At 39.5% G+C, this 27,582-nt stretch overlaps 1 protein-coding gene across 3 annotated transcripts in view; it reads right to left on the minus strand.

Moving 5' to 3' along the window:
* The window catches only part of ZNF407 (zinc finger protein 407), a 592,912-nt gene that overhangs the window by 140,522 nt on the left and 424,808 nt on the right, over positions 1-27,582 (minus strand). For 2 of the 3 annotated variants that reach the window (XM_061594384.1, XM_061594394.1), the window contains one exon: positions 20,027-20,205. In XM_061594384.1, coding sequence (XP_061450368.1) covers positions 20,027-20,205 — 179 coding nt within the window. Of the gene's footprint in view, positions 1-5,971; positions 6,044-20,026; positions 20,206-27,582 lie in introns of those variants that run through there. The other variant, XM_061594402.1, reaches the window with a different exon arrangement.

The following is a 27,582-nucleotide window of genomic DNA, read 5'->3' on the forward strand; positions in this document are numbered from 1 at the left end:
TCCCTCCCACTCCCAATGATGCATTGACCACACCCTGGGTCCTCTTGGTCAAACCCTCTCAGCAAGCTTTAATAAGCTAAGAAGGGCAAGTTGCTGGCTGCAATGAGGATGATCAGGGGACTAAACAATGCCCTATAATGAGAGACTGAAAGGACTGGACATGTTTAGCCTTGAGAAGAGAAGACTGAGTGGAGATATGATAGCACTCTTCAAGTACTTGAAAGGTTGCCGTGCAGGGGAGGGCCAGGATCTCTTCTCAATCTTCCCAGAGTGCAGGACACGGAATAATGGGCTCAAGTTGCAGGAAGCCAGATTTCAACCGAACATCAGGAACAACTTCCTAACAGTTAGAATGGTACAACAATGGAACCACTTATCTAGGGAGATACTGAAGGCATTCAAGAGACAGCTGAACAGCCACCTCCTGGGTATGCTTTAATCTGGATTCCTGCATTGAGCAGGGGGTTGGTCTTGATGGCCTTATAGGTCCCTTCCAACTCTACAATTCTTTGATACTATGATACTGTGAATTTGCTTCCTTCCATTCTAAGGAACGATCCAGTCACCAACTGACACTAACAATTAACATTTAAGACTTCTTTGTCAAAAACCTGTGTTTAAGATTCTGGCAAAAATGTTAGTCATACAGAAAACGTTTGTATTTTAATCTAATTAATTATTTATGTCTGAAAATTCATGTTTCATATATTTTTGGCTGCATAATATGCCAATGATGGTTTTGATTTTAATTACATTTTTTATGGATGATATAGACAACTAGCTCCTGACCTTTCTCCATACAGCAAAGATAAAAACAAAATCACTTCAACAAGAAAACAGCTACCAATTAATATGTGACAGGTATCTAAAGGAGGATTAGATAGGGTTTTTTATTTTACAAAAGTCAGCTGCTCAACATTTCTCCTAAAAAATATAATGGATGGACATTTCCAGAACAAAAGAATGTCTTAAAATGGGAAACTATGAATAAAAATGTTAAATAAGCAAGTGTTGGCACTGTTGTGAACTAGATTGATAACTGCAACATTAGTGCATGTATGTGCAATTAAATCAGAATTATTTGTATGTTTTAAACTGTTTTGAAATTGTGTTCAGGTAAGAAAGTGTTAAAAGGTTAGTAGGTACAGATAAGGTGGGACTGTGTGTGTGAGTGAGAATTCCGAGGAGAGTTTTGAAGATAAAAGCCATTGCGGTTTGACAGAGTTAGATAGGATTAGGGATCAAGAAGAGAACATCTAGTTAGAGGGGCTGTGGGTTTGGGGGGCAGATTTAATTGGGATTACCGGGGTAGGGTAGGTAGGTAGGATAGGAACAATAACTTATTCATTCACTATCACATTTAACATCTTTTATATAATAAAGTTTGTTTGATTCAAAATCCCACGTGTCAACTTGGTCAAGAGTGCTACCGTACTAAGGTTCTATTGTGTAACTATATTGATTTTATAGACAGATTAAATCAGTGGTCACCTTTTGGGGAAAAGGTGGTGAGGCTGAAGCTTGTGGTTCAGATGGCATATCTGACCCAGGCTGAAGCAGACGTCCTGGGGATTTCCTGATCCAGGTGTTTGGGAATCAGGAGATGGTAATCCCAGAGACATAGGCATGTGAGAGTATGCTTTACACCTAAAAGATGGGAGATTTCACAAGAGCTTTGCAAGATCACAAAGGAACCAACATTTCTCAGGAAAAGCTAATACTATTTTATTAATTTTGACATTTCACTAGAATTCTTCATTGGTTAAATCAAAACAGCAAACATACAGAAATGGCTTGGTTTACAATTTGTGGAAGGTCACACAGGCATCTGGGGGATATGTTAAAGCAATAAACTCAATGGCCTGGTTTGCATGTCATATTGAACCATAGTTTAAAACAGGGGTGTATAACCTATGGTCCTCCAAATGTTGATGGACTACTGCTTCCTGACAGTTGGCCATGTTGGCTGTGGTGCATGAGAGTTGAAGTCCAGCAATATCAGGAGGGCCATAGGTTCCCATTCTTGGTTTAAAACAAATATGAACAAGCAGTGTGTTGGTGCACACTGCTCAAAAGTTCCCATGGTGCTCCCCTTCCTTGATGCTGTGCTACAGGTAAATAACCCTGGCTTGTGGCATCTCAAACTGGGCTCATGATTTGTTTCTTCCAAACAAACCACGAGTGGTAATCTAGGGTTGTTTTTGTCTTATTCTTGTGGTTTGTTTAAAAGAAATGGATCACAAGCCCAGGCTCAGATGACAAGATTAGTCGTTAATATGTATATTTCAAGAGCCCACAGAAAAACTAGGAACACTCAATTTCCTATGTGCACTTGCACAGCATAACATGCCTGCAAAGCCAGCAACCCATTTAGTTTTGCAATTTGGTGCTATTTCTGGCGCTTCCCATCGTTGTCCTTTATCTGGCAGCACAACAGTTCTTAGAATAAGACCACAAATTTCAGAACAGTGACAAATTAGAAATCACTTTTATGATTTGATGTACATTTCCAATTTAAACAATGAAACATTTTAAGGGCTGTGCAATCTCAAATAAGTATGTGGGTTTTGTTGTACAGTATATAGCTGGCACTAAAGTTGAATTACATAATGGATTAAAAAATACTTCCCACAACATTATTTGCTGAAATTGGTTGAAAGTGTAACATATCAGCCATTACCTAAAGTAATAGCCAATGTGAAGGGGTGGGGGTTAGCAACCATAATTAATGGTTTATAGCCAGCTCTAGTTAATTTTTAAAAATTAAATAACGTGTTTGAAAAACCTTCTCTCACTAAGCTGCCATCCAGACCTGCTCGACTGAAATTAGTTATGGATCCCATAAAGTATTATCAAGGTTTTGGCAACTGTGGTTTGAAAATGTGAAACAACAAAATTAAAGAAGGAATGAGAACATGTCAAAATAACCCAGATGTGCTACTGTGCTTGAAAATGCACCATTTTCCAAGTTATGATTTAAAGGGATCAGTGAAGATAGCAGGGAAGGGAGGGGGTTAATGAAGCGCAATAAAACTGGAGTGTGTTAGATTAATGAGAGAGTCATTACAATCAAAAGGTGGAGTTATATGAGCACAGGTTCTTATCTGTCTTACTGAAATTAAATACATTATTTTGTGCAAATTTCTAGGGTAGAAAGTGTAGGGGAGGGAAGAAGAAGAAGAAAAACCTTTCTCCTCCCAGATAATATTTCATATTGGCAGCACCTTTTGCAGCATTCAATTGGAGAACTTTAGTTGCCATATATTATAATGGTATTTTAGCTCTAAAAGTAGTTTCCCAGTCAATGTTCTTTCCCTTTCATGGAGACAAACTGTTTTTCTTTCCTCTAAATGAGCACAATAAAATGGGTTAGCTGTCTGGGGGTTGGGGGTGGGAAGAGTAGACAGTATAAAGCTCAACTGAAAAAAATGTGATACAGACAAAAGGAGATCTAAAGCATGTTTACAGTATACAATACCATTTATTCTACAGGTCAGACTACACGGAAAGTGTTTCTTCCCATCACTATAATCATTACAGGCTGTTCAGACTCAAACCTGCTCTGACTTTGCCAATGAACCTTTTCAAAAAGAACCTAACAAAGAGATGAACCAGAACACACAAAAAGGAAAATAATCTTATTTTAGGATATGAATTTTACAAATGTTTCTGGCATTTATGGCCCAATCCAGTCATTCTTATAGAGGGGAGATCAATGGGATTAAGTGCATAGTGTCTATTCATCCAGATAAAGTCAGTGGAATAATAGTTTATAAACATAATTGGCCTGATAAAGTACTCAGTCAGTGCCTCAGCAAAAACAAATGGGTTCTGCACACAGGCTTTCCCATTTACTTCAATGGAGGGATGAGATCTGTGGAAAAAATGGCTGCCACTCCATTGAAATTAATTGGGAAGATCCTGGAGGTCGGCAAAGCTCTAGGTACGCATGTGTACTAGAATCCTACAGGGTGGGGTTGGTAGTGTATGTGTTAGTGAAAGGAAGTACAACTGGGACCCTGACTGAAGGCTGTGTTTTTTCCCTTCCTCCAGGTACTTATTTAAACCCGTGCCTGGCAAGAGTGGGAACCCTTGGCGTGAGCCGAAGGGTGAGAGCAAAAGGGCTCTTGTCCTGCGGCTCTCAGCCAGGAGCAAGCAGCCTGAGCACAAGATTCTGGCTTATAATGCATTAATGGAGTGTGCCAGCTTACTAGTGGGGAAGAAAAGTATAGTCACTGGATGGTTTCAACACGATGCATCTCCCCGACCACGGACGTACTACTTATGCTACTGCAGATCACTTTGTGCATTATCCTCAAGGGTGGTGCTACTCCCTGTTATGGGTGTTATGTGTGTGTGGAATGATTGGGTGTACTCCGTGGCAAGAGGAGGGACCTCCAGGGGTGGGGAGTGTGTAGTGTTGCCCCACCTTTAGTGAGAGCATAAATTTGGGTGGTAGCAGCAGAAGTGGGAGTGATGCTGCTACCTGTACACACACACGTGTGTTTGGTGGGTGGGGCTGTTTTGTCTCCCTGGTATATTTGTGTTTTAATCTGTTAGTAGTGATTATGATTTATTATGCTAGTTATTTTAGGTTATATTAATGTTTAAGATATTTTTAAAAAAGTTTTGTATTGTCTTAAATGTGTAATTTGGTTCTTATGATGTTTATTGTTAATTTGGTTTGATTTTTTTTCAACACTGTATACCACTTAGAGGCTTTTTTCAAGTATGAAGAGGTATACAAATAAAATAAATAAATAAAATAAATCCTGGAATCGCTTGACCTATAACAGATCACCTAAACACAACCATATTTCTGTGGTTTTTTTCCTACTGTTTATCCATCCAAACCCCCCTGAAATTCCATACGCCTTCTTGATGTAGCAATTATATAATGTATCCTGTACAGAGCTAGCTATAAAAAAAAGGGTAGGCGGGGCTTGGCGAGCAGTGTGTGTGGGAGGAGGAAATACGAAAATGCAGATGTACAGTAGGTCCCCACTCATATGGCAGGTTACGTTCCTGACCCCTGCCTAAAAGCGAAACTCCTTCAATAAAATGGTGCCCGACTCCCGAAAAACACCGTAAAAGCAGAACAAGCGCTGTATGAGTGGGGCCTTACTCTAATTTTAGCCGCAGTATTAGCGGGCTGCCAAAAAGTGGGGCCCTACTGTATATTAAGGGGAAATGTTTCAAAATATTTCAGGATATATTAGAGATAGTGATGAACCAACTGGATTTGTTTCTGTTCCACCTAAAACATAATTCAGTTAAAAGAAATGACAGCATACTCCTATTGTTCTGCACACCCCTTAAACTTAAGCCACAACATTCAAATTAGCCAGATTTGTTTCCAAAGACTGCTATGAACCACCTGTCTTTGCTCCTTCTAATTATATCCTTTCTTTTTTGTTTGAAGAAGCAAGCTCTTTATTGGTAATAATTCAAGCTATCACTTGCTTGGCACCTGCTACAGATCAATAGCACATAGTTAAGTGGATGAAAAGACTAAATGTGATTGTCATTTGCAATGCAAGATTGTAGTGGTCTCCTCTCCCCCATTGTGGCTTTTAGAACATCTCATTTTGTAATACTAAATTCTGGTTCAGGTACATAGTTGCTGCACATTTGTAGCATTTTGTTCTATATGAAAGATCTGTCATTTTTAAAACCAGAACACAAGGATAAGTTATAGTAAAAACTAATGCGAAACCTGCAATTTTACAGATTCCATTGCTGGTGGCCATACATCTTTGACGGCAAAGCTACATTGGTTGTAGCACCATAAAATCAATAAATATTAACCTTTTTCTGACACTTTCTGCACAGATGCTTTATCAACTGCTGTCAGGTGATAGAGCAGTTGGTGGTGTATACTGTATTTTTCAAGTAAGAATCTGTAAGAAACTTAAAAATCACTGTAGATTAACAAGCCTTTTTAATTCAAAAATTACCATTGGCCTTTCAGTTTCCAGTATCAAGAGTAAAGCAAAAAAAAAAAGTAGTAGTGTTGCATCACAAAATCCACCTTAGTTGTCTTCTGCAATGGGAGAAATTGCACAATTTAGAGGAAACCTTATCAGCTTTACAATCTTTTGAAATATAAACTAAATCAAATTTCCAACTGAAAGTAAATTCTTACATAAGTTGCAGAACACAAAGATATATTATCTTCACTTCCAATGTAAATTCATATATATAAATTGTCAAAATATTATTTTCTCCTGGCACCATTCATCTAAGAACTGCTTTTAGTTTCCTCCACCCCAGAAATAACCTCTATAGGGTTGGATTTGTAGTAGCCACCACATGACTGCTTTTCATTTTAATCCACCTTTCCACACTATTATTTGGAAGTTAAACTCCACTGATGTAAATTGACTTTACTTTCATGCAAATATATTTAAAACAGTGGTCAAAGTTCCTAATACTGTTACCACACTGCTCACAGTCTGTCAACCCACCCGCGAAGGTTCTCCCAACAAGAAGGCAAATCCAGATTTACCATTTGGCAAGTTAAAACAAAAGATTCATGTGGGTTTGATTCCTTTCCTATTATTTTATGTCAGCCTTTGATCACTTGTAATTAAAACCACCTGTTCTATTCTGCTACCACACCCTGAAGTATTCTTTTTCAATAATGGCTACCTCATGTGATAGATGTTCTGGTTTTTTTTCATGTTTGTATACATATGATACTGTTTTCTCCTATGGATCTGCAATAGTTTCTCCCTCCCTTTCTTAGAGAATGAATGAAGGATAGAGGCTGGGGTAAATGCTTTGTTTCCCAACAGAAACTACTCTTACCGCTGTAGCTAGTGAGACTTAGTGAGAAATTACTGGAACTGAAAATGTAGTAAGAGGAATAAAGGCCTGCAGTAAATGTTTTGGTTGGTAAATTTTAATGCATTTACTTATCCCACCCTCAACAAACCACGGGAGATTGTATTCCCTCTCTCTGTCTTGCCCTTGATTCAAGCTGTTCTTCTTATTGAACTCTGCCTCAATTCATACAATAATAGTGGCCTTGAACTATATGATGGTAGTGTGAGCCAAGAAGTCTCATTTGCATATTTCTCCTTTCTCCTCCTCCATGAAAAAGAAATCACTTGAATGGATATCACTGAGAAGGAGCAGCAGATCACATTTTCTTTGAAAGGGAAGGTACAAGATAAAAGGCAATGGTCACAGCACCTGCCACCAGCTCTCTCTGGAACCTCCAGTTTGTTTCCTATCCCTGTCATTATCTTGCCCCCGACTGTCCTCTCTGACATACATTCTTTTTTATGGTGAAGCTTTACTGCCACAGTATAAGATGTTTTCGAAAGGAAGCAAAGGATGGAGAATAAGGAGAGTAAAATAATCACATATTCAACTTTAGAGAAAACATCTAAGCAGATACTTCAGTTACCAAAAATCATGTTAAAATCCACTCAAGAGCAAGGATGAAAAGTGGCTTATTTTGTAGAACCCAATGGTCTCTAGGTTAAGAGTACAAGAGGCCTATTCTACATGATAAGAACATGATATATCTGAACTATGTAACAAGCAGTCTTTGAGGGCCACTTGATATACTACTAAGCAGCAAGAAAAAAAAGAAATGTGAATTGTGTTTTTTTCATTTCCCAATTCTACTAACTACTCTCAAGCTCTGGAACTCCTTGCCAAAGGAGGGCCAGCTAGCCGCATCTCCGGTAACTTCATGGAGGTAGGCAGACACTTAGACCGGTCTTTGGCCTGTAAGCTGACTTGTACATTGAAACTGTTTTAATTGCTTGTTTTATTGATGTTTTACTTATTATTATTTTATTATCACATCTGTTTTACAGTGTTTTATTATTGTTTTCTGGTATGTTTTTGTTGTTAGCCATCTTGAGCACTATTTGGAGGGAAAAAACAGGATGCAGGATTTGCCCCAGCATTTACCTCCTGGTTTAATTAACCCACAGTTAGCCATTAAACCTAAAACAGAGAACTGTGGATTTTTGTCACTTTACTAAGCAGATACTTAAAACACTGTTTGATGTTTAAGATCCTGGTTTGCAAACTGACATTAAAACTCATTTCCTGTTTTGAACATGACTCTAACCATGGCTTAATTAAACCAGGACATAAGTGCTGAGGAAGACAGGAGAAGAGGGGAGGGGTAAACACTTGGTCATTCCCAGCTGCTAAACTATCTTTTAGCAAGCCAGGAAGTGAGCATCTGAACTAGCCCATTAAGGTCTCTCTTTCTCTCCTTCTTACTTCCATTACAAAAGAAGCATTTTCTTTGCTTCTCTCTAAACATGTGGTCCTCAGAGGGAACTATGCAGCACAATTCATGTATATAGAATGATGTGTGACATGACATTTATTTTATTTATTATTTGATTTATATCCTGCACTTCTTCCCAGCAGGAGCCCAGGGCGGCAAACAAAAGCACTAAAAACACTTTAAAACATCATTAAAACAGACCTTAAAATACATTAAAACAAAACAAATTTAAAAACGTGTTTTTCAAAAGCTTCAAAGACATCTTTTAAAAAGGGTTGCAAACATTGTTTTTTTAAAAAAGTTTTTTTTTAAAAAAAACATATTAAAAAGCAATTCCAACACAGAAGCAGAGTGGGATAAGGACTCAAATTAAAAGACTTGTTGAAAGAGGAAAGTCTTCAAAAGGCACCAAAAAGATAACAGAGATGGGGCCTGCCTAATATTTAAGGGGAGGGAATTCCACAGGGTAGGTGCCGCCACACCGTTTCCTATGTTGTGCAGAAGGGACCTCCTGATAAGATGGTATCTGCAGGAGGCCCTCACCTGCAGAGCGCAGTGATCAACTGGGTATATAAGGGGTAAGACGGTCTTTCAGGTATCCTGGTCCCAAGCTGTATAGGGCTCTATACACCAAAACTAGAATCTTGAACTTGGCCTGGTAGCAAATGGGCAGCCAGTGCAATTCTTTCAGCAGCAGGGTGACATGTTGGCGATACCCTGCCCCAGTGAGCACTGCATTTTGCACCAGCTGCAACTTCCAGACCAACCTCAAGGGCAGTCTCACATACAGTGCATTACAGTAATCCAGCCTGGACGTTACCAGGGCGTGGACAACAGTGGTCAGGCTATCCCGGTCCAGAAACAGCTGCAGCTGTCTTACCAGCCAAAGCTGGTAAAAGGCACTCCTAGCCACTGAGGTCATCTGGGCCTCTAGCAACACAGATGGATCCAGGAGCACCCCCAGGCTATGGACCTGCTCTTTCAGAGGGAGTACGACCCCATCCAAAGCAGGCAACTGACCAATTATCCGAACTCGGGAACCACCAGCCCACAGCGCCTCCGTCTTGCTAGGATTCAGACTCAGTTTATTGGCCCTCATACAGCCCACCACCGAGTCCAGGCAGTGGTCCAGGGCTTGCAAGGCCTCTCCCGATTCAGATGTTACGGAGAAATAGAGCTGGGTGTCATCAGCATACTGCTGACACCTTGCCCCAAATCTCCTGATGACTGCTCCGAAGGGCTTCATATTCATGTTAAACAGCATGAGGGACAAGATGGTACCCTGCAGCACCCCACAGCACAACTGCCAGGGGGCCAAAAGACAATTCTCCGAGAACGACCTTGGAGATAGGATCGGAACCACTGTAAAACAGTGCCTCACCAAGTCAGCCCAGAAGGATACCATGGTCAATAGTATCAAAAGCCACTGAGAGATCAAGTAAGAATAACAGGGTCGCACTCTCCCTGTCTTTCTCCCGATAAAGGTCATCCATCAGGGCGACCAAGGCCGATTCAGTCCCATAACCAGGCCTGAACCCAGACTGGGATGGGGCAAGATAACCTGTTTCATTCAAGAGTACTTGCAATTGCTGCACTACAACCGTCTCAATCACCTTTTCTGACAAGGGGGTATTTGCAGTAGTTGTCACAAACCAATGCGTCCAGGGTGGGTTTTTTCAGGAGTGGTCGGATCACCTCCTCTTTCAAGGTGGCTGGAACCACTCCCTCCCGCAATGATGCATTGACCACAACCTGGATCCACTTGGTCAAGCCCCTTTGGCAAGCTTTAATAAGCCAGGAAGGGCAAGGGTCGAGAGGACATGTTGCTGGCTGCATCATCGCAAGCACCTTGTCTATGTCATCAGGCTGCACCAACTGAAACTGTTCCCAAGAAGTTTAAGCAGACGTTGCAGCAGGCATGTCTACAAGCCTTTCTCTAGCATGAAATGGTTGCAAGCCTTTGCAATACTGGGCAATACTTGGTAGGAGACTAAACTGATGAGGTAGATGCTAGGCCAAGAAAACTTACACCATAATAGATTTGTTAAGTCTTTTCTTTTTGCTGTTCCAGACCTACCTCTCTGTAAAATATTTGCTCCAGCAATCCCTTGCGCGCATAGAATACCCCTATTTGCTATGTTTTCCCCATCTGTTTCCAGTTGAATGACAGTAAGAATTGTTTTGTGTCTGCAGAGCATGTAGTGGTGTTGCCCATGTCACTGAAATTAACAGGATAGTCTGCCCACATATGTACATTGGAGCACACACAATCTGAATTAGTGGCAATGTATTCATGGCTCTTTTCCCCCCCACTCTCTGACTACAGAACTATTATACATAAAAGGATTAAAAGGAAGGAACCATTGGAGAGATCTCCCAATTTAATCTCTGCAATTCTGGCTTTAAGTAATAATATATCACAAAGAACAAAATTGTAGGTACTAAGACTTCACCAATAAGTTAGATTTAAATTTCATTTGAAAAGTCAGCATTAGACACAGACCAATCTATAGGGAAATAAGTAACTGCTTTAAGAAGTATGATGTTATGTCAGTGGAAGCTAAACTCAAATACACTAAAAGCTTAATTATCATATTCTCTGAAATTTGATTGAAGAATAGTACAAGTTTATATTTGTCATTTCTTTCAACAGCCACTGTTTTACTATTATTATTCAAATACAAATGTTCATTCTATCGGTCAGTGTCAGGAACTATAAGATTTTTCCCTAGAACATTGCAATGTTCTCTAGTTTGGGATTACAAGTTTTTCAAGTTCTATTTTCTGTTTTTCTAGGGTACAATTAACTAATCATTTCTCTTTGTCAAACCTTTTCATGTCTGACATTTGGCAGGGTTTCTCCCTAGCAATTTCTGGCTCAGCAACTCCAAGATTCCTGAACTGAAGCCACAGTATGTGTGCATTTTAATCAAGTCACCAATGGTGCATCATTGTTTTAAACAGAACAAGACTGGAGTTTGGCACAAGTTCAGTAGCATTTGCCCTCAAGTGTTACGGAGACAAGATAGTTAAGAGGCTATCACCTTGAGGCTATCCCAGGGTAAATGGAACTGCATGTGTCTGACATGGCTCCACTGAAAAACAAAATATCAGCCGAATCTCAAGAAAGCACTATTTTTCTGTCCAAAAATATCTCAAGATTCAAAAAATTACTACTTCTAGAACTGAAGAAACTCCTGTCAAACATCAAGAAGACATGATAAATTGCAGGAAGAGGAAGTAAAGACAAAACTCTAAAGAGGAATCAACAGCCTTCTCCAACCTGGTACCCTCCAGGTGTTGTTTAACTCCAATTTCCATCAGGCCCAGCCAACATGGCGGATGGTCAACGTATGATGGGAGTTGCAGTCCATCTAGAGTACATCAGGTTGGGGAAAGCTGGACTTTAAACCAGAACAAACATACCTATGTTGTGTGTTCCTTATGCTTAAAATCTTGTTTGGTGAGATTTTTACATTATCACATTTGTACTATACACTAGTTAATAGTTAGGATAGAATTTTCTGAAATGTTGAACTTACCTGCTTATCAGAAAAAATTTCCCCCCCTAATTCCTGATTTATTCCTTAATTTTGATGAAAAGTTAGGGTTTTTTTTACCAGTTTTGCTAAACATATGTACAATTTTTGCATATAACTTGCATCATTATAGTTGTATTATACACATAAACAATCTAGGTTTCCTATGTAACCAGATACATACAACAATGCCTATAACTGTGTAAAAATTCTTATGCATTAATACTCTTAAAATTATACTAGTGAAAAATATTATTTCATGGAGCTTGATTCTTTTATACATATTATATGAATAATATATGTATTTTTGCATATAATTTCACATATAATTGGTCAAGCTTTTTTTTTTAAACTAACAATGCATGAGTGGCTCAGATATAAGCAAGTCCAATGTCGGCAAACCTTGACAGAGTCGCAACTGCCACATTTTCAAAACGGATTCCTTTTTTTTCATCCCTAGTTTATGAACTATTTTTGCAAGTCTCATTTCCATTCCATGTACCCAAACCAGTGCAATCCACACACATGAGAGAAGTATCGACAGGCTTGGAGGAGCTCCAAAGTTTTCAGAAGCAGGATAATATATTCAGAAAGGTAGCCTCTAAGACAGGGCTGTGGAGTCAGTACGCCAAACCTTCGACTCCGACTCCACCCAAAATTGCTTCCAACTCCACAGCCCTGGAAAGGGCTGTAAATGTCTTTTTAAATTGGAAGCTCTCATAGGAGCATTTTTATCGCTGCCTGAATATGCGCTCATCTTGGCATCACAGCATTTGTCTTCATCTGGGTCCTGTGTCATACACTGACACACAAAATGTTTTCCATCTTGAGTTATGGTGAAATGCTCAACTACAGCTGACTTCATGGGAAGCTTCTTTGACATTTTGAATTTATATTTTTAAAATTTTGTCAATCAAAATTTATTTTGAAGCCGGAGTCGGTACATTTCTACCAACTCCACCCAAAATTGCTTCCGACTCCGACTCCACGACTCCGACTCCACAGCCCTGATCTAAGAGGCGGAAACCCCCAAAACAGCCCATTTCAATGGGGTCACTCACTCCCGCCTTCCTTGCAAAGTAAGATTGGCTAAAAGACACACCTTTCATGTAATTTACACACAAGTGGAGCTCCCACCACATTAGGTATTCTAAACCTGGAAATCCAGATTTATGGCATCTTAAAAGGAAAGAGGCAGACCTGAGTCTGCTCCCTTTTAGAAACCAAGTAGCATTTAGATAGAACAGCTAGATGCTAGTGTGATCACAACCAAAAAAGGCTCTTTAATCAGCTCCAGGTATTTTATTAAATCAAAATACCTCATTAAAGCAATTAAACCCCAGAAGAGATATCAGAAATTGTATAAAAAGAAAATAAGCAATAATTTTCTAACTACTGCTTTCTCTAACACAATCCCTATGTTGCTTCAGTGACTACATGAAGCAGCAGCATCCTTATTTCATGCAGGGGAATGTACAAAATCCGTTGAGTCTGAACAAGTAGAATTCCCTTGAGCAATGGAAATAAGATCCTGTTCAAGGGATCACCTTTTTCTGATGTGTTCTGGAAGGGCCAGGATTGACAAGAGGAAAGCCAGTATATAATCAAATACGGTCCTGGAAGTTGCCAGATCCAATATGTAGCTGGATCACAATTCTTAGCATCTTCCTTAGCCCATAGAAGTTTTTTTAGATGTCAGTTGGAAAGAAGCTCCCTTTGGTTCCTGCCATACAAGTTTAACAAAGACTGAAAACATACTTGGACACATTCAAACAAAGTGCAGGGCCTATGTGGATTGTTCTCCTCTCATGGAAGGACAGTTTTTAGCAGACAAAATATTCTGCAAGAGCCAGAGGGCTGGGGATCTGGGCTTTCATAATATAGCCCAAAGAGGACTGAGCATGCTTAGTGGCCATGGAAAAAACTTGTTCCAGTTTATGTTTGCCAATTAATAGAATTATATTTCTATTTAAAAAGAAGCTACATTTCCACAATTGGTTCACAGCTGCATATTCAAATATTAAAGTCATAGCTGTCCTTAAGTACCCAATTCTTTCATGCTGCACATGGTATGTATGTATGGGATATTTATCTCACACTGAAATGATTTTCTGACAAATAGCTCAGTGGTGACTACCATGGTAACTTTTTTGGCATGTTACCCAGTTGTTCCAATGCTCTGATCACAGATGCATGGAGAAATTGCAGCTCACCACCCTGTTGGATCAACACAGATTTCATTTATATGCTTTCTAGGATATGTTCAAAGCTGGGTGTACTCTAAGTCAAATTAGCCGAATGCTGTGACCTGTAAAGATTATGCAAATCAAGCTTATTCTACCCAATCTTTTCTACTTCTGCTAGTCATAGGAAGGGGCAAGAAGCTATTCTGGGCACTGAACTTCATTCCTGACCCAATGTAAATCTTATTCAGCCACCCCATCTTGCCACTGAGACTTCTCCTATCATTGCTCACACACTTCTGAGAACATAAAAGACTATTAGCGCACTTTTTCAAAAGAAAAGAAAGCAGAGGTTTTCAGGTAGCTGGATTCTACAACTAATGCCACCGTTGGCACTTCTGTACAGCTACACAATTGCAGATACACAGGCCTGGACATGCTTTGCTGATATGAGGGATAAAAGTGCATCCAAATAAAAAGTCACTACACCAAACAAGGCTTCAGCGTGTTAGTCTCCATCTAAGCAGGTGCGTGGGGGGAGGGGGGAACCTGTGGTCCTCCAGATGTTGCCATCAATTCTAATCACAGGCTATGCTAGCTGGGGCTGATAGGAGTTGGAGTCTAACAACATCTGGAGCACCATAGTTCCCTGTTCCTGACCTAAGCAGATTGCCTGAAGCCACCTTTAATATATGCAGAAGTTTTAAAATGGTATTCTTATATTTTTTCCCCTGGTGTTGGAAGAGGGTATACAACTGGTGATGGTACAAATAACATAACCTTCTTTTCAGATTTAGTGCTCTACCACTCGTCTAGAATAGCGTAATGAATATACCAGGAAAAGGGAGATTTTATTTATAAGATTGATAAAAACATATCAAGTGCTAAATGCTTCAAATCTCTCTCCATTATACCTATATGGCAGTGTTAAGTTAAACATTTTTTTAAAAAATGATTATGTATAGGATTTCCTACTCTATTACACGACACTGTATTACACAACATCTCTGACTTGTTCATAGTATTTCTGGGCCCCAAAACGATGTATATCCATAAATAATTTGGGGTTTTGCTTTTTAAATTTTTATTTTGTCATTTGGAATAAAAAATTTCTACCTAATGGATGTACTATAAGCTGACTGTAAAGTCTCACTAGTTTACATTGAACAAAACTGATGAGACTAAATTTAATCCCAAGTTCTTTTATACAAAAATCAGTAGCAACAAATTAGGCGTCTATGAATCCTACTTTCTTTAGTTTTAACTATGACAGTCAAGCTCTTCTCTCAAATGATCATTTTAGAGGTCATTGAGACCATAATTAAGGCCTAATCACTATCCTGAAGAGCCTTCCTAAGAAATGGAGCCCAGTGGGAACATTTTATCCCTCTGCTTATTCTGTGGGTCAGAATTTCTCATCCTATACTTCTTAATTTCCTTAAATGGCAATTCTTTAAGGTAGTGCAAGATACATTCATCCAATAAAATCTAAATAGTACAAGGGAGAGGGGGGAAATTAGCATGGATCCCAAGGACATGATTGCACCTAAGAGTTGACAACAATAAGTGTGAGAAAAATTTCTGCAAATAAAACATAAATGAGGGTATATAAAGAAATATAATGTATTTAAAATTAGTCAGTCATAGAACGCGTTAATGTCCAAAAATTATAGCTAGGAAGCTGAAGGTAGTATATGAGAAATCAAAAATAACTTTTTAAAAAGAATGGATATGGATTCAATTCCCTACTGCAAGAATAACCCACTACTAAACTCTCAGATATCTCTATTCAACTGGCATCTGTCCTGGTAACATAAAAGTATATTTTACTAAACAAACTGCTCACTTGCCCCCATGTGTGGTCAAGGCACTCTGTGTGGTCAAGGCACTATGTAGCTATAAGGGCTTTCTTGTTGTAAAACATTCATTCAGCATAACATTACATCAAATATGGGTAATTTACCTGTTATAATCATGTTGCCTCTGTTTGATTTTGTATACAACATTAAAAGGTCTTACAACTGAAAACACAGTTTTCCTTATGAATGAAGCTGAGCAAACCTCTTACCATACCTTCATTAAAGTATGATAAAATTAAAATAGGACTGGATCCAGTCCACAGATGACAGTTTGGCAATTGCTGCCTTATAAATCACAATGGTGTTGAAAGCCTATGTGTTCCAGTCCCAGTGAAGAAAGTGCACACATCTCAAAACACTGAAGCCTACAACAGACAAAAGCCAGTACTGATTTGTCATAGATTACTATGATTCTGGGCCACTTTCCCATGTGGCAACATCTTCAGATCATGAGACCTCCTCCTTCCAAAGCACATGCTTAGTTTAGGAGCTAAGAAACTTCCATCCACCAAGAATTCCCCTTGTTGCACTCCAAATCACTGGAGAGTGAGGATCCAGAGGAAGGAGGCACAAGGCCTCTACAGATAGCAGCTGCAGTACAGAGTGCAAAGGGGTGTATTGTACCAGCTTCTCCTTACAAGTGTCCTTGCCATGTACAGATCTTCTTTCTGCACAAACACTATCAACTGTCATAATGAAGGGCATTTTAATAGAGACTGAGCACAATTCAGAAAAGTTTCTAAGGTGTGAGTATAGTCCGTGAGCTTTTTCCTTTGACTAGGAAACCTCAGATCACAAACTGCTTTTAAAACTCTTCTAATTTACAAAATAAGATTTGTTGCAAGATGGGATGGTGGAGCATAGTTGCTGGGAGAGCTGAACAGCAAAATACCATTCTTGCTTACCTGAAAGTAAGTCCCATTATGCTCAGTGGGGCTTAATGCCTAATAAGTGTGTTTAGGATTGCAGCCACAAACTCAGTTGGGCACAAATGTAGTAAACCAATTCCATGCATATGTCCATTGTCAAGAAACAAAGATTTCATTTCAGCATGGAAACAGCATGAATGCCAGCAGGAATTGTTTCTTACTCCATTAGGCTACCTGCCCTGATTATAGATTTCAATGTTGCCACACATCTTGCACATTATAGTGAAATCTACTTTTTAATTCCAAATTATATTTGGCATTTTTGATTAAAATGTTTATGATATATTAACCACATACACATTTAACTGAGATGCTTGCTGTTTTCATTCCTTATCACCTTCCACTCAGTCGCAATACCTATGAAAGAGCTATTTACTAAGGTTCCATTTGATTCTGTTGCTTTTTAATACTGACAGCAAATGTCCAATAAAAATTATACCGGGGAAAATTCCTTCATGTTTTCCGACTAAAGGGCTGAAAGATGCAGGTGAAAATTGTCTCAGCAAGGTTACTACCAGGTGGGCTTTTGCATAACAGGTAATAAAGCTAAAAACTTACGTAAGGGAAAAAACAGCTTTATGCAGCTTAATTTTTTTGGAAATACTAGTCTAAGGTAATCTATATAGGCTGCATGAAACCTGGCATCCTTCTTTAGAAACAGAAAAACGTTTATGTAAGGTTTTTATTTCAAGCACATGCTAAAATTACTATTCTGCACAAGAGAGAAAAGGATTCTCTGCCAATCAATATGACATACAATTGAAAGACTGACACTAATAGCTATTACTAAAGTGAACCTGTTTGAAGATGAGCTGCTGCTGCTTACCGTTTCATTTATATAAAGCATTCTAGCTATCAAAAATACTGTTTTATGTAACCTGGAACCCAAGCAATATTCTGCTACTCCAGCAGCTGTTTTCAGTATTTTCCCTAACAATGGCAGACCTTTTTTATTTTAAGTTGTTGGTATTACAACAAACAAACAAACAATGGCATTCAAACTGTGTGGGGCTTTGCACCATAATACTGACAATCAAATTACAACCAGAGAAAGTTTAAATTTGGTTGAGAAGGGGACCCTATATCCATTTTTTAACAGCTGTAACAAAGATATGAAATATACGTTTCCATGTACCCTATTGACTTAGTTCCATTCGCTCTGATAATTACTATGCAGATATTGATTTAATGCCTTCCAGGTATAGAGAAAATGAGTAAAATGAAATTAAACTGGCCAGTATGAATTTAATATTTTCCCCTTTATATTTTTTATTTATTTGAAGCATAATTCTGCCTCATTAATACATGTGCAAGTGTACTGACCATATGCATTACAGCCATTTCAACTATTAAAACCAAGGGGTGTGTGGAATAAAATAAAGGCAAGTGGAAATGAATCTTAAGAAAATAAACAAGCCTCTGAAAACTAAATATCAATTATGTAGGTTATAAAATTTTATATCTTCACTTGACATTCAGTAACTGTAGCTTCCACTTGGTAACACAGTCATACCTTGATAAAAATCACATAATAGATCACACTGTAACTTTTAGCAATCATTTCCCATCCACCCTCCTTAATAATTTGACAAATGCTTCTGTCAAGAAGGATAAGGATCACAATTTTATTTAGGCCTAACTACTTGAACTTTCAGGATTCCATTCATGAATATTTCAACTGTAAACAACTGATAGGATCACAGTTTGTCCCACTTTGATGATGTAATCATAGAGCAGCTTGCTTTTGAAGCCTTGTTTCATGCAGGCCATGGATATGGGAAGAGAAATTTATGTGGTGGAAAATGAGTTGCGACCTTAGTAGCATTGGCTTAGTAAAAATGTTTTCATAAAATTTATCTGAGTTTGCCGAGAACAATATGCTAGACAGAATTAGAACAGAGATATGGCTCTTTACCTCTGAAGTAAAACAGAAATGACAAAGGCCTGACTTACTCAAGTGGTGATTATCTGATCTGCCTTACCATGAATTTTAGATTCCAGAAGCCAGTAATACAGCCAGAATGTTGCCATCAAAGCTGCATTTCAATAGTTTTATTTTGAATAAAATAACATTATGTATTTTGTGGGATAAATTTACTATGAAGGGGCAAGATAAACTTCCAGGAAATTTAGGAGAAAACTATCTATAATTGCTTTTTGACTAAAGAAGGCCTAAGTTAACAACTCACCTGTTACATTTTGTTTAAATATGGTTAAAGTTTATTACATTAGCCCTTTTTTCTACATCTCCCTGTATTTCATATACACACATATATCGGATAACTTGTAACACTTACAATTTTATTTATGTAATAAAAGACTCTCTTTCTCGTGTGTGTGTGTGAGAGAGAGAGAAAGAGAAAGAGAGATTATATACCGTATGCAGAATGGTGGCAGGGCTCCATAGTACATACAGAATGGTGTTACAAGGGAAATTGGATCTCTCCATGATTTTCTTTTCCTGAAAGCAGCCATGGGGAGGGCACAGTTTGGATCAGGATATAGGAGGAGATGTCCAATTGTTTCACCCAGTAAAGTTGCCTTAATCCATAACCTACCCACCTACCCCAAAAGGTTGGCCACAGATAGGAAATTATACAGGTATGAAAGCTGCCTGTATGCTTTCCCCCTCTGTTCTAACAGGAACTCTGGGCACATTGATTTTGTCTGGGGCTTCAGTACAAAGGAAATAGGTCCTTCCTTGCTTCCGTCCTCTTCCATGGCTGCTCTTAGGAGAAAAAATGTCCATGAGGAGTCCAAATTCCGAAGTAACATCTAGTTTGATCTGATGCTAGGAGACACATGCTAATTCTAGTTGTATATGGGCAAATGATAATCAAATGACAGAAGGCATTCTGAAATGTCAGAAGCACTCTCCTTTACTGCTGCTCATTGTGCACTATAGAGTTCAGACCTAGTATTGGCAACAAGTTCTGGGGTCAGGCCCTGGTTCTAATTAAGTCTTGCAAATACATGCAAATAAAATTGTGATTTTTAAAAAAAAAAAATCTTAGTATCTAAAGTAAAAAAAGTCATGCAAGTTTCACTTTATGTCTGAATGCAAAACACTTCTGTGTCACATGAGTTACTGTGAGTCATAGAAAAGGTTTAATGGAATAGTGAAGTTGATTGAATCCAGATCAAAACTACCTTCTCCCTTGGCCAAAGGCATAATATTACATTAAAACTGCTTTTTTCCTACAATGATTTAACTCAACCCCATTTGGCAAAATGAAGACTCTGAAGATATTCTTACCAGCATGCAGGTAAGCTAGGTCAGGGTTCTCAATATCAGCATGCAGTTCTTTCAGATGGTTGCGAAATTCTACAGGGATATTGGTGCCATATTCACATTTGGGACAGTTGTACATCTTTACTCCTTCATGTTTGCCTGTGTGCAGGATATGTTTGCGGATATTTTCAGCACAGTTAGACCTAAAATGCAGGAAAAAATAATGAAGTTATATTATACATTCATACTCACTGAATTGAAATATTGCTGTAAAACAGTAGGCTCCCCACAGTTATGCTTGTGAATAACTTCCCATTATATGACTTATATTGACATTCACCAAGCTTTCCATTAGAGTTAGTTTCAGTATAATTCAAAAAAATAAGTTTGAATACATTTTTATAAATAAAAACCATCACATCTAGTAAAGATGTGGACACATGTTTTTCTGAGAAAATTGTTCTTTATGGATTGATCCTAAAACCTGCTGGTCCATTTTTAAAAAGGGGTTGGGACTATCTGCTGCCATGCCACAGAACCTGTACAGCAGTGTTGCAGGGTTACTATGCTGGCATCACAGGCAAATATACCAAAGAAATATGTTGGAAATATATACATATCTTTAGAAGTTTGAACTTGTACTATAGTTTTCATTATTTTTATATATTTTAAGCATAAAGGCAAGGATCTGACTTGTACATATGGATGAAAAGGTTTGCAATGACCAAGATGGAGCCAGACAATATACAATGCCATTATAAAGGACTGCGGGAAAATGAAGACAGATGCAAAGGGTGGTTCACTGGGTCAAGCAACTAGTATGGTCACATTATCCAGCTGAACTGATTGTTGGATACACTTCTCACACCATTGTCTTGCAACACCTGGAATGCTGCCAGCACTGTGTCTCTTCTGCAGCTCCATGTGCATGCAGTCTACATGCTAGAAGGGCTGTTGGATTGCCATATTTAGGCTTGAAACATGTCTGGCACACAGGGCTCTATATATGCTCTGTATTGATTGGAGAAAATGCATGACGTTCTGCCAGCTGGACCTTAGCTGATGTACATACAACATTGTTGCACCTTAAGAACATAAGAGGTTGCTGGATCAGGCCAATTGCTCATTTAGTGTAACATCCGATTGTCACAATGGCCAACCAGGTACCTATGGGTAGCCCACAAGCAATAGCACTCTCCCTCAATCCCTTACGGGTCCCAGCAGCTGGTATTCAGGGGCATAGTATCTACAGCAGTGGAGGTCAAATACAGACTCCAGGAATAATAGATATCAATACCCTTATTCTCTATGAATTTAAAAGGGTTTTAGTGTTTTGTTTGCCGCCCTGAGCTCCTTCTGGGAGGAAGGGCAGGATATAAATTTAATAAAAATATAAAACAATAAATAATTTGTCTAATCCTCTTTTAAAGCCATCCAATTTGGTGGCCATCGCTGCATTTTGTGGAAGCAAATTCCATAGTTTAACAATGCACTTCCTCCAAAAGCCATATTGGCAGAAGGAGTATGATAGGAGCTGTCATAAATAGTTTTTCCATATGTCAATGGAACTTTTGAAGAATATTCTTCTTTGCTCTCCACTACAGCTCTGATCAGTGTGGCCCAAGAGTTTGTTGCCTGAGGCAAAGAACAAGATGGCACCTGCTCATTTTATGTAGAGATGTCAATCAAACTGGCAGCGGAATCTTACTTCTTCACTGGTGATGGGATAGTGTCACTCCTCCACAGCAGTGGTGGGCAGCAGGTTAGCTTAGGGGATCAGGGTAGGCTGCCTGGGACCACAACTCTGCCCTCCAACACTTTGCCATTGCTCCATACCACCCAGTATTTGCTGTCAGGGAGAGCTGCCCCACTGTGCCTAATAGCAGGGCCAGCCCTAGTTCTGAGTGTACTACAATGCAAAAATGAATCTCTCAAGCGCATAGGTTTTCCCATTCACTTCCATTACTGGCCAGCTCTGTACCTGCAGGAGAATTAATATATAGAGCTGTCCTTCCACTGAATCAGATGGAGAAGCCATTGTGCACAGAGAAGCTTTGTGTGAGCATCACAGTCATGAATGCACAGAACTCCTGGATCACGTGGTATGTTTTGGAGGCTTGGAGTGTGTGTGTGAACATATTACAAACCAATTGTGTTTTTTCTTTGGTCTAAGCCAGAGGTTCCCAAACTGTGGTCTGTGGACCACCAGTGGTTCGTGAGCTTCATTCAGATGGTCCGTGGCATGTCCACATTATACATTCATATTTATTGTCAATTGTATTTTTATTGCTTCTTTTATTTCTTAAATTGTATTGTATTGTATTACCATTTGGATTCTATGGAACTTAAACTGTAATACAATGAAGTACAATATGAGAAATAAAAGAAGCAATAAAATGTGATTAAAAATCTTATGGCACCTAGCACAGCATATTACAATTGCTACAGCAGGCAGAAAAATCATGAAGTGATCCACCAAGACCACCAGCAATTTTCAAGTGTTCCATGAGGGGGGGAGGGAGGTTGGGAACCACTGCTCTAAGCATTTTCAGTTGAAAAACATAAACTTGTAAATTAATTGACACTTTTAAAATTATGAAAGATCTCACAGCAAGAAAAAAGAAAGAGGTAAAAATAAAATAACACAAAGAAAACCAAGAAAAGAGGACATAAGCTAGGATTGAGTGTATACCTGGCTTTAAAAGTATTCTGGACATTTTAAATAGTTCTTTGTTAAAATGACAGATCCCCTAAAATAACTACAAGAGATGGGTCAATTAAACACAGGAGTTCAGTGCTATTTCCTATGAGGTGATTCCATAAAGTTGATATCTGCCTTATGGTGATGTCTAAGCCCACCTTCTGTCATGGACATCTGCTACACAGCAACACACTACTCAAATATCAGAAAGATACCTATCATCTTTATTACAATTAAGAGGAATTCCTGGGCCTCAGCTCTCTCAAGTATTTTTGAATGACCAGTCATTGCTATACTGAGTGCTTTATACTAACAGTTTTATAATGAGTACTTTAACAAAAACAGAAAATAGATTCAGGCAGTGTACATGAATGAATGCTACAAAATCCACAGGTTTATATGTAAATTTTAGTTTCACTATCCTTCAAACCTTTATCCAAAAGCTACTTCTCATTTAGCCTTATATAGTAGAAGTCCATTCTTACATTTTGAAACTTCCTTAATTTTGTGATTGTTTGTTTACAGCCTGATCTTATTAACTGTTGTTCTGCGATAGTGGCTTATTGGACTGGGGTTAATGATACTAGTATCAGGAATGCCAGTGGTGTAGTGGTTAGAGTGTTGGACTATGAAGTGGGAGACAGGGTTCGAATCCTCACACAGCCACGAAGCTGACTGGGTGACCTTGGGCCAGTCACTGCCTCTCAGCCTTAGAGGAAGGCAATGGTAAACCAACTCTGAATACCATTTACCATGAAAACCCTATTCATATGGTTGCCATAAGTCGGAAGTGACTTGAAGGCAGTTCATTTCCATTTCTATCAGGAATGGGGAACTTTAGGCTCAGAGACTGGATGTGGCTCTCTAGGTCTACCTGGCCACACATACTCCCAAGCCCTGCTTTGCACCCTCCTCAAGTGCTTTTGTCTGACTTGAATGTGCCCTTGAACTGTTATATTGCCTATTGCTTACCTGAGGAGAGGAGGAAGCAATTGTTGTGTAAGTGCAGAAACTTCTGACTTTTCAATATAGCCTACCATACAAACAGAAGAGTCACATCCATTGATCCATCCACTTTGGGGTCTGGCCCTGCCCACCACTGGCATGCAGTCCCCACAGGATTATTTATTTATTTATTGCATTTGTATACCGCCCCGTAGCTGAAGCTCTCTGGGCGGTTTACAACAATTAAAAACATTACAAACAAATATACAAATTTAAAAACACATTTAAAAAAAACAATTTAAAAACATATGCAAAAATGCCTGGGAGAAGAAGAAAGGATTACCCACAAGGCAATACAGTTCTTGGTCTGAAAAAGATTTCCCACCCCGGTCTAAAGAATGGGGCAAGTCTTTTCCTTTCATCAGTACTGTGAACTGACTCCAAAACTTGACACAGTTATTAATATCTTGCTTTCTGGAAATAATGATACGATACTGCATAGTCTTTATGAAGAATCACAGAATCATAGAATAGTAGAGTTGGAAGGGACCCATAAGGCCACTGAGTTACACCCTCTGCTCAATGCAGGAATCCAAGTTAACGCATACCCAACAAGTGGCTGTCTAGCTACTTCTTGAATACCTCTAGTGTTGGAGAGCCCACTACCTCCCTAGGTAATTTGTTCCACTGTTGTACTGCTCTAACATAGGAAGTTTTCCCTGACATTCAGATGGTCCTGATGTTTCTCAACAAGCAATTTTTTAAAAAAAAAAAGATCCTCCGTGGCGCAGAGTGGTAAGCGGCGGTAACAGCCGAAGCTCTGCTCACGGCCGGAGTTCAATTCCAACAGAAGGAGGAAGTCAAATCTCCGGTAAAAGGGGTCAAGGTCCACTCAGCCTTCCATCCATCCGTGGTCGGTAAAATGAGTACCCGGCATATGCTGGGGGGTAAAGAAAGGCCGGGGACGGAACTGGCAATCCCACCCCATATATACGGTCTGCCTAGTAAACGTCGCAAGACGTCACCCTAAGAGTAGGAAACGACTCGCACTATAAGTGCGGGGACACTTTTACCTTTACTTACACATTTTTTTAAAATTTTTTTTCCAGAATACAGGTCTTTAATACACCTTGTAAATTTTCTTGGGCAGTGCAAACCCAAATTTATATAGAAGAATTTAAACCCTTGAAGGGATGGTGGTATTAAAAATTTCATCAGAGGTCCTGTATGCTAAAGAACACAACTCGCTGCAGTACATTTATTAAGGGTTTATGTGGGATTCCAAGAGTTGCTAATCTCATTCTCTTGATCTTGCTGCAATAAGTCACCAAAACCAAATGCTTGGAGGCAGTGTTGGGCTGGATGTGGGCCAGTAAACTGAGGCTAAATCCTGAAAAGACAGAGGTGTTATGTGTCCAGACTTCTCATGTCCGGGTAGTGGGGAGATGGCCTGTTCTGGATGGGGTTGCACTCTCCTGGAAGAGCAGGTCCACAGCTTGGGGGTACTTCTGGATCCAACACTGTCACTGGAGGCTCAGGTGGCCTCATATAAATGCTGTTGCCAGCTTTGGCCCTGTTTGGAAACAGATAACTTGGTCACAGTACTCCATGCTCTAGTGCCTTCCAGATTGGATTATTGCGATGTGCTTTACTTGCAGCTGCCCTTGAAGATGACTCAGAAATTTCAACTGGTTCAAAATGCAGCAGTTAAATTACTGGCTGGAGTTCCCCTTTAGATCTCATATAACTCCCATTTTAAAACAGCTTCATTGGTTGCCAGTTCGTTTTAGTGCTAAATTCAAGGTGCTCATGCTAATATTTAATGCCCTAAACAACTTAGGTTCCAAATATCTGAAAGACTGCCTCCTTCCCCGCAGACCCTCTCAGGTCTTGAGATCAGCAGAGGAGGCCCTTTTGGTAGTTCTGCCACCCTCAGAAGCTCAGGGGAGTGGCCTGGGAGAGGGCATTCTCTATGGTGGCCCCTAAGTTGTAGAATTTCCCTCCCCACTGAGGTGTGTCTGGCAACTTCATTGTACAGTTTTAGATGAATGCTCAAGATGAACCACTCTGCCCTGGTCTTTGTCACCTGAGATGTATTGTTTTTAGGACCCATCCTATTTTGTGATTTTAGTTTATTTTAATTATTTTAATGCCGTATTTTAAAATTGATATAACCTGTCCTGGGACCTCTGGGTGTAGGATGGGTAATAAATGTTAATAACAGCAGCAGCAGCAACAATGTTGAACCACACTCAGTTGTGTACAACTCTCAGGCCACATGCCACACCTTTTCCTTTTCTCCTGCTGATCCTGCACCCAAAGGGAGCTTAGGCGTTCTGCTAGCTATTTTTAGCATTTTACCAGCATATTAATTTTTCTCATTATGCGATATGAGTCCAGCCATCACATTATCATCATCACTTTCTAAACTGCACAGAATTTTAAAAGGAATTTATCCCAATTTATATGTTCAATGGACACATCTTGACCCAGGACCTATTAGCTAGCAAGGATACTTATTTCAAACTTTCAGTCTATTCTTAGGTTGGAGACTGATGTAAAATACAACTCACTAATAGGCAAAAAACTTTGCAGTTTAAGAATGTACCTATAGCCCACAGCTATTTCTATCAAACTTTAAAAAGCAGGGAAATTGGGCAGCTATGGTAAATGCACCAGGGGAGCAGGAGACCTGACCTCCTCTCTGAGATATTGGACTGCCCTACAAATTTGTCAGAATGCAAACACAATTTGGGTTGGTCTTTCACAGTCCAATCCACTTGCTGTGTAGCTTGGAAGAATTTGGTAACAAGTGTGTTCTTAAACCTCAAGGTTTTTTGCCTATTAGTGAATTTCCCTGCTTTTTAATCCAGGAGGTAAGAAATGGGATCCTGTCCAAGTTTGCTGAGAATGGATTGATCATTTGCATGCTTATTGAGTTCAGTGGGATTTACTCCCCTGCAATCATGCTTACGATAGGTGAAACTGACCACAGGGGATGAGGGGAGGAAACACAGAGGGGAGGACTGGGATGAGAGCAAGCAGGAAGGGGAGGGGAGAAGGACAGGTTTGATCATTTGCATGTTTATTGAATTCAATGCTATTTACTCCCATGTAATCATGCTTAGGATAGGTAAAACTGACCAGGGGGGGAGGGAAGGTTGGAGTGGGCAGGGGAGGAGGAAGAAGGAAGAGGGGAGGGGAGGAGGAAAGTAGAGGCAAAGGAGGGAAAAAAGCAGGTCTGATCATTTGCATGCTTATTGAGTTCAATGTGTTTTACTCCTGTGCAATCATGGTTAGGATAGGAAAAACTGACCATGGGGGAGGAGGAGGGGAAGGGAGAAGGACCGTATTGGAGGGGGCAAAGGAAGGGTGAGGGGAGGGCAGGTTTGATCATTTGCAGGCTTATAGACAGGGTTGTTAAGCAAGCATTTCTGAGTTCAGAACTATAAGTTTGGTAAGGTTTTGTTTTGAAATGAGCTTATGGGAAGCATCAGAATGGCATCCGGGGGTATTTTCAATTTAACACTGCGGAATGTGAAAAATCCACGCTGGCTATAGTTTACAGCCACTCTCGTGGCTGTATAAACAGCAAGGGCTGTCCTGGTATCATTAGCATGCTTTGCTGAAGACTTCAAGGAGGATGGCCTAGTTTTGTTTTGTTTTGAATTTGATATTGCTCCATTTGTAGAGAATGAAATGAGTATCTGAGGAAATCAAGGTGTCTGAAGGTTTCTTTCTCCCTCAGGAGCAGGTCAACACTGCAGCCTAGATTCATGTTGAGTTTACTTGGCCCACTTCTTTTCTTCAGACTGGAAGACAGAACTTTCTTCTGATTCTTTGATTAAAAAACCCCTTTGGCCCTCCATATGCTTCTACAACTCCCAACATCCCTGATCATTGACCATGCTGGTTGGGCCCTACTCTAGAGTAC

The sequence above is a fragment of the Rhineura floridana genome, chromosome 1 (assembly GCF_030035675.1).
Source record: "Rhineura floridana isolate rRhiFlo1 chromosome 1, rRhiFlo1.hap2, whole genome shotgun sequence".
In the NCBI taxonomy this organism is placed as follows: Eukaryota; Metazoa; Chordata; class Lepidosauria; order Squamata; family Rhineuridae; genus Rhineura; species Rhineura floridana.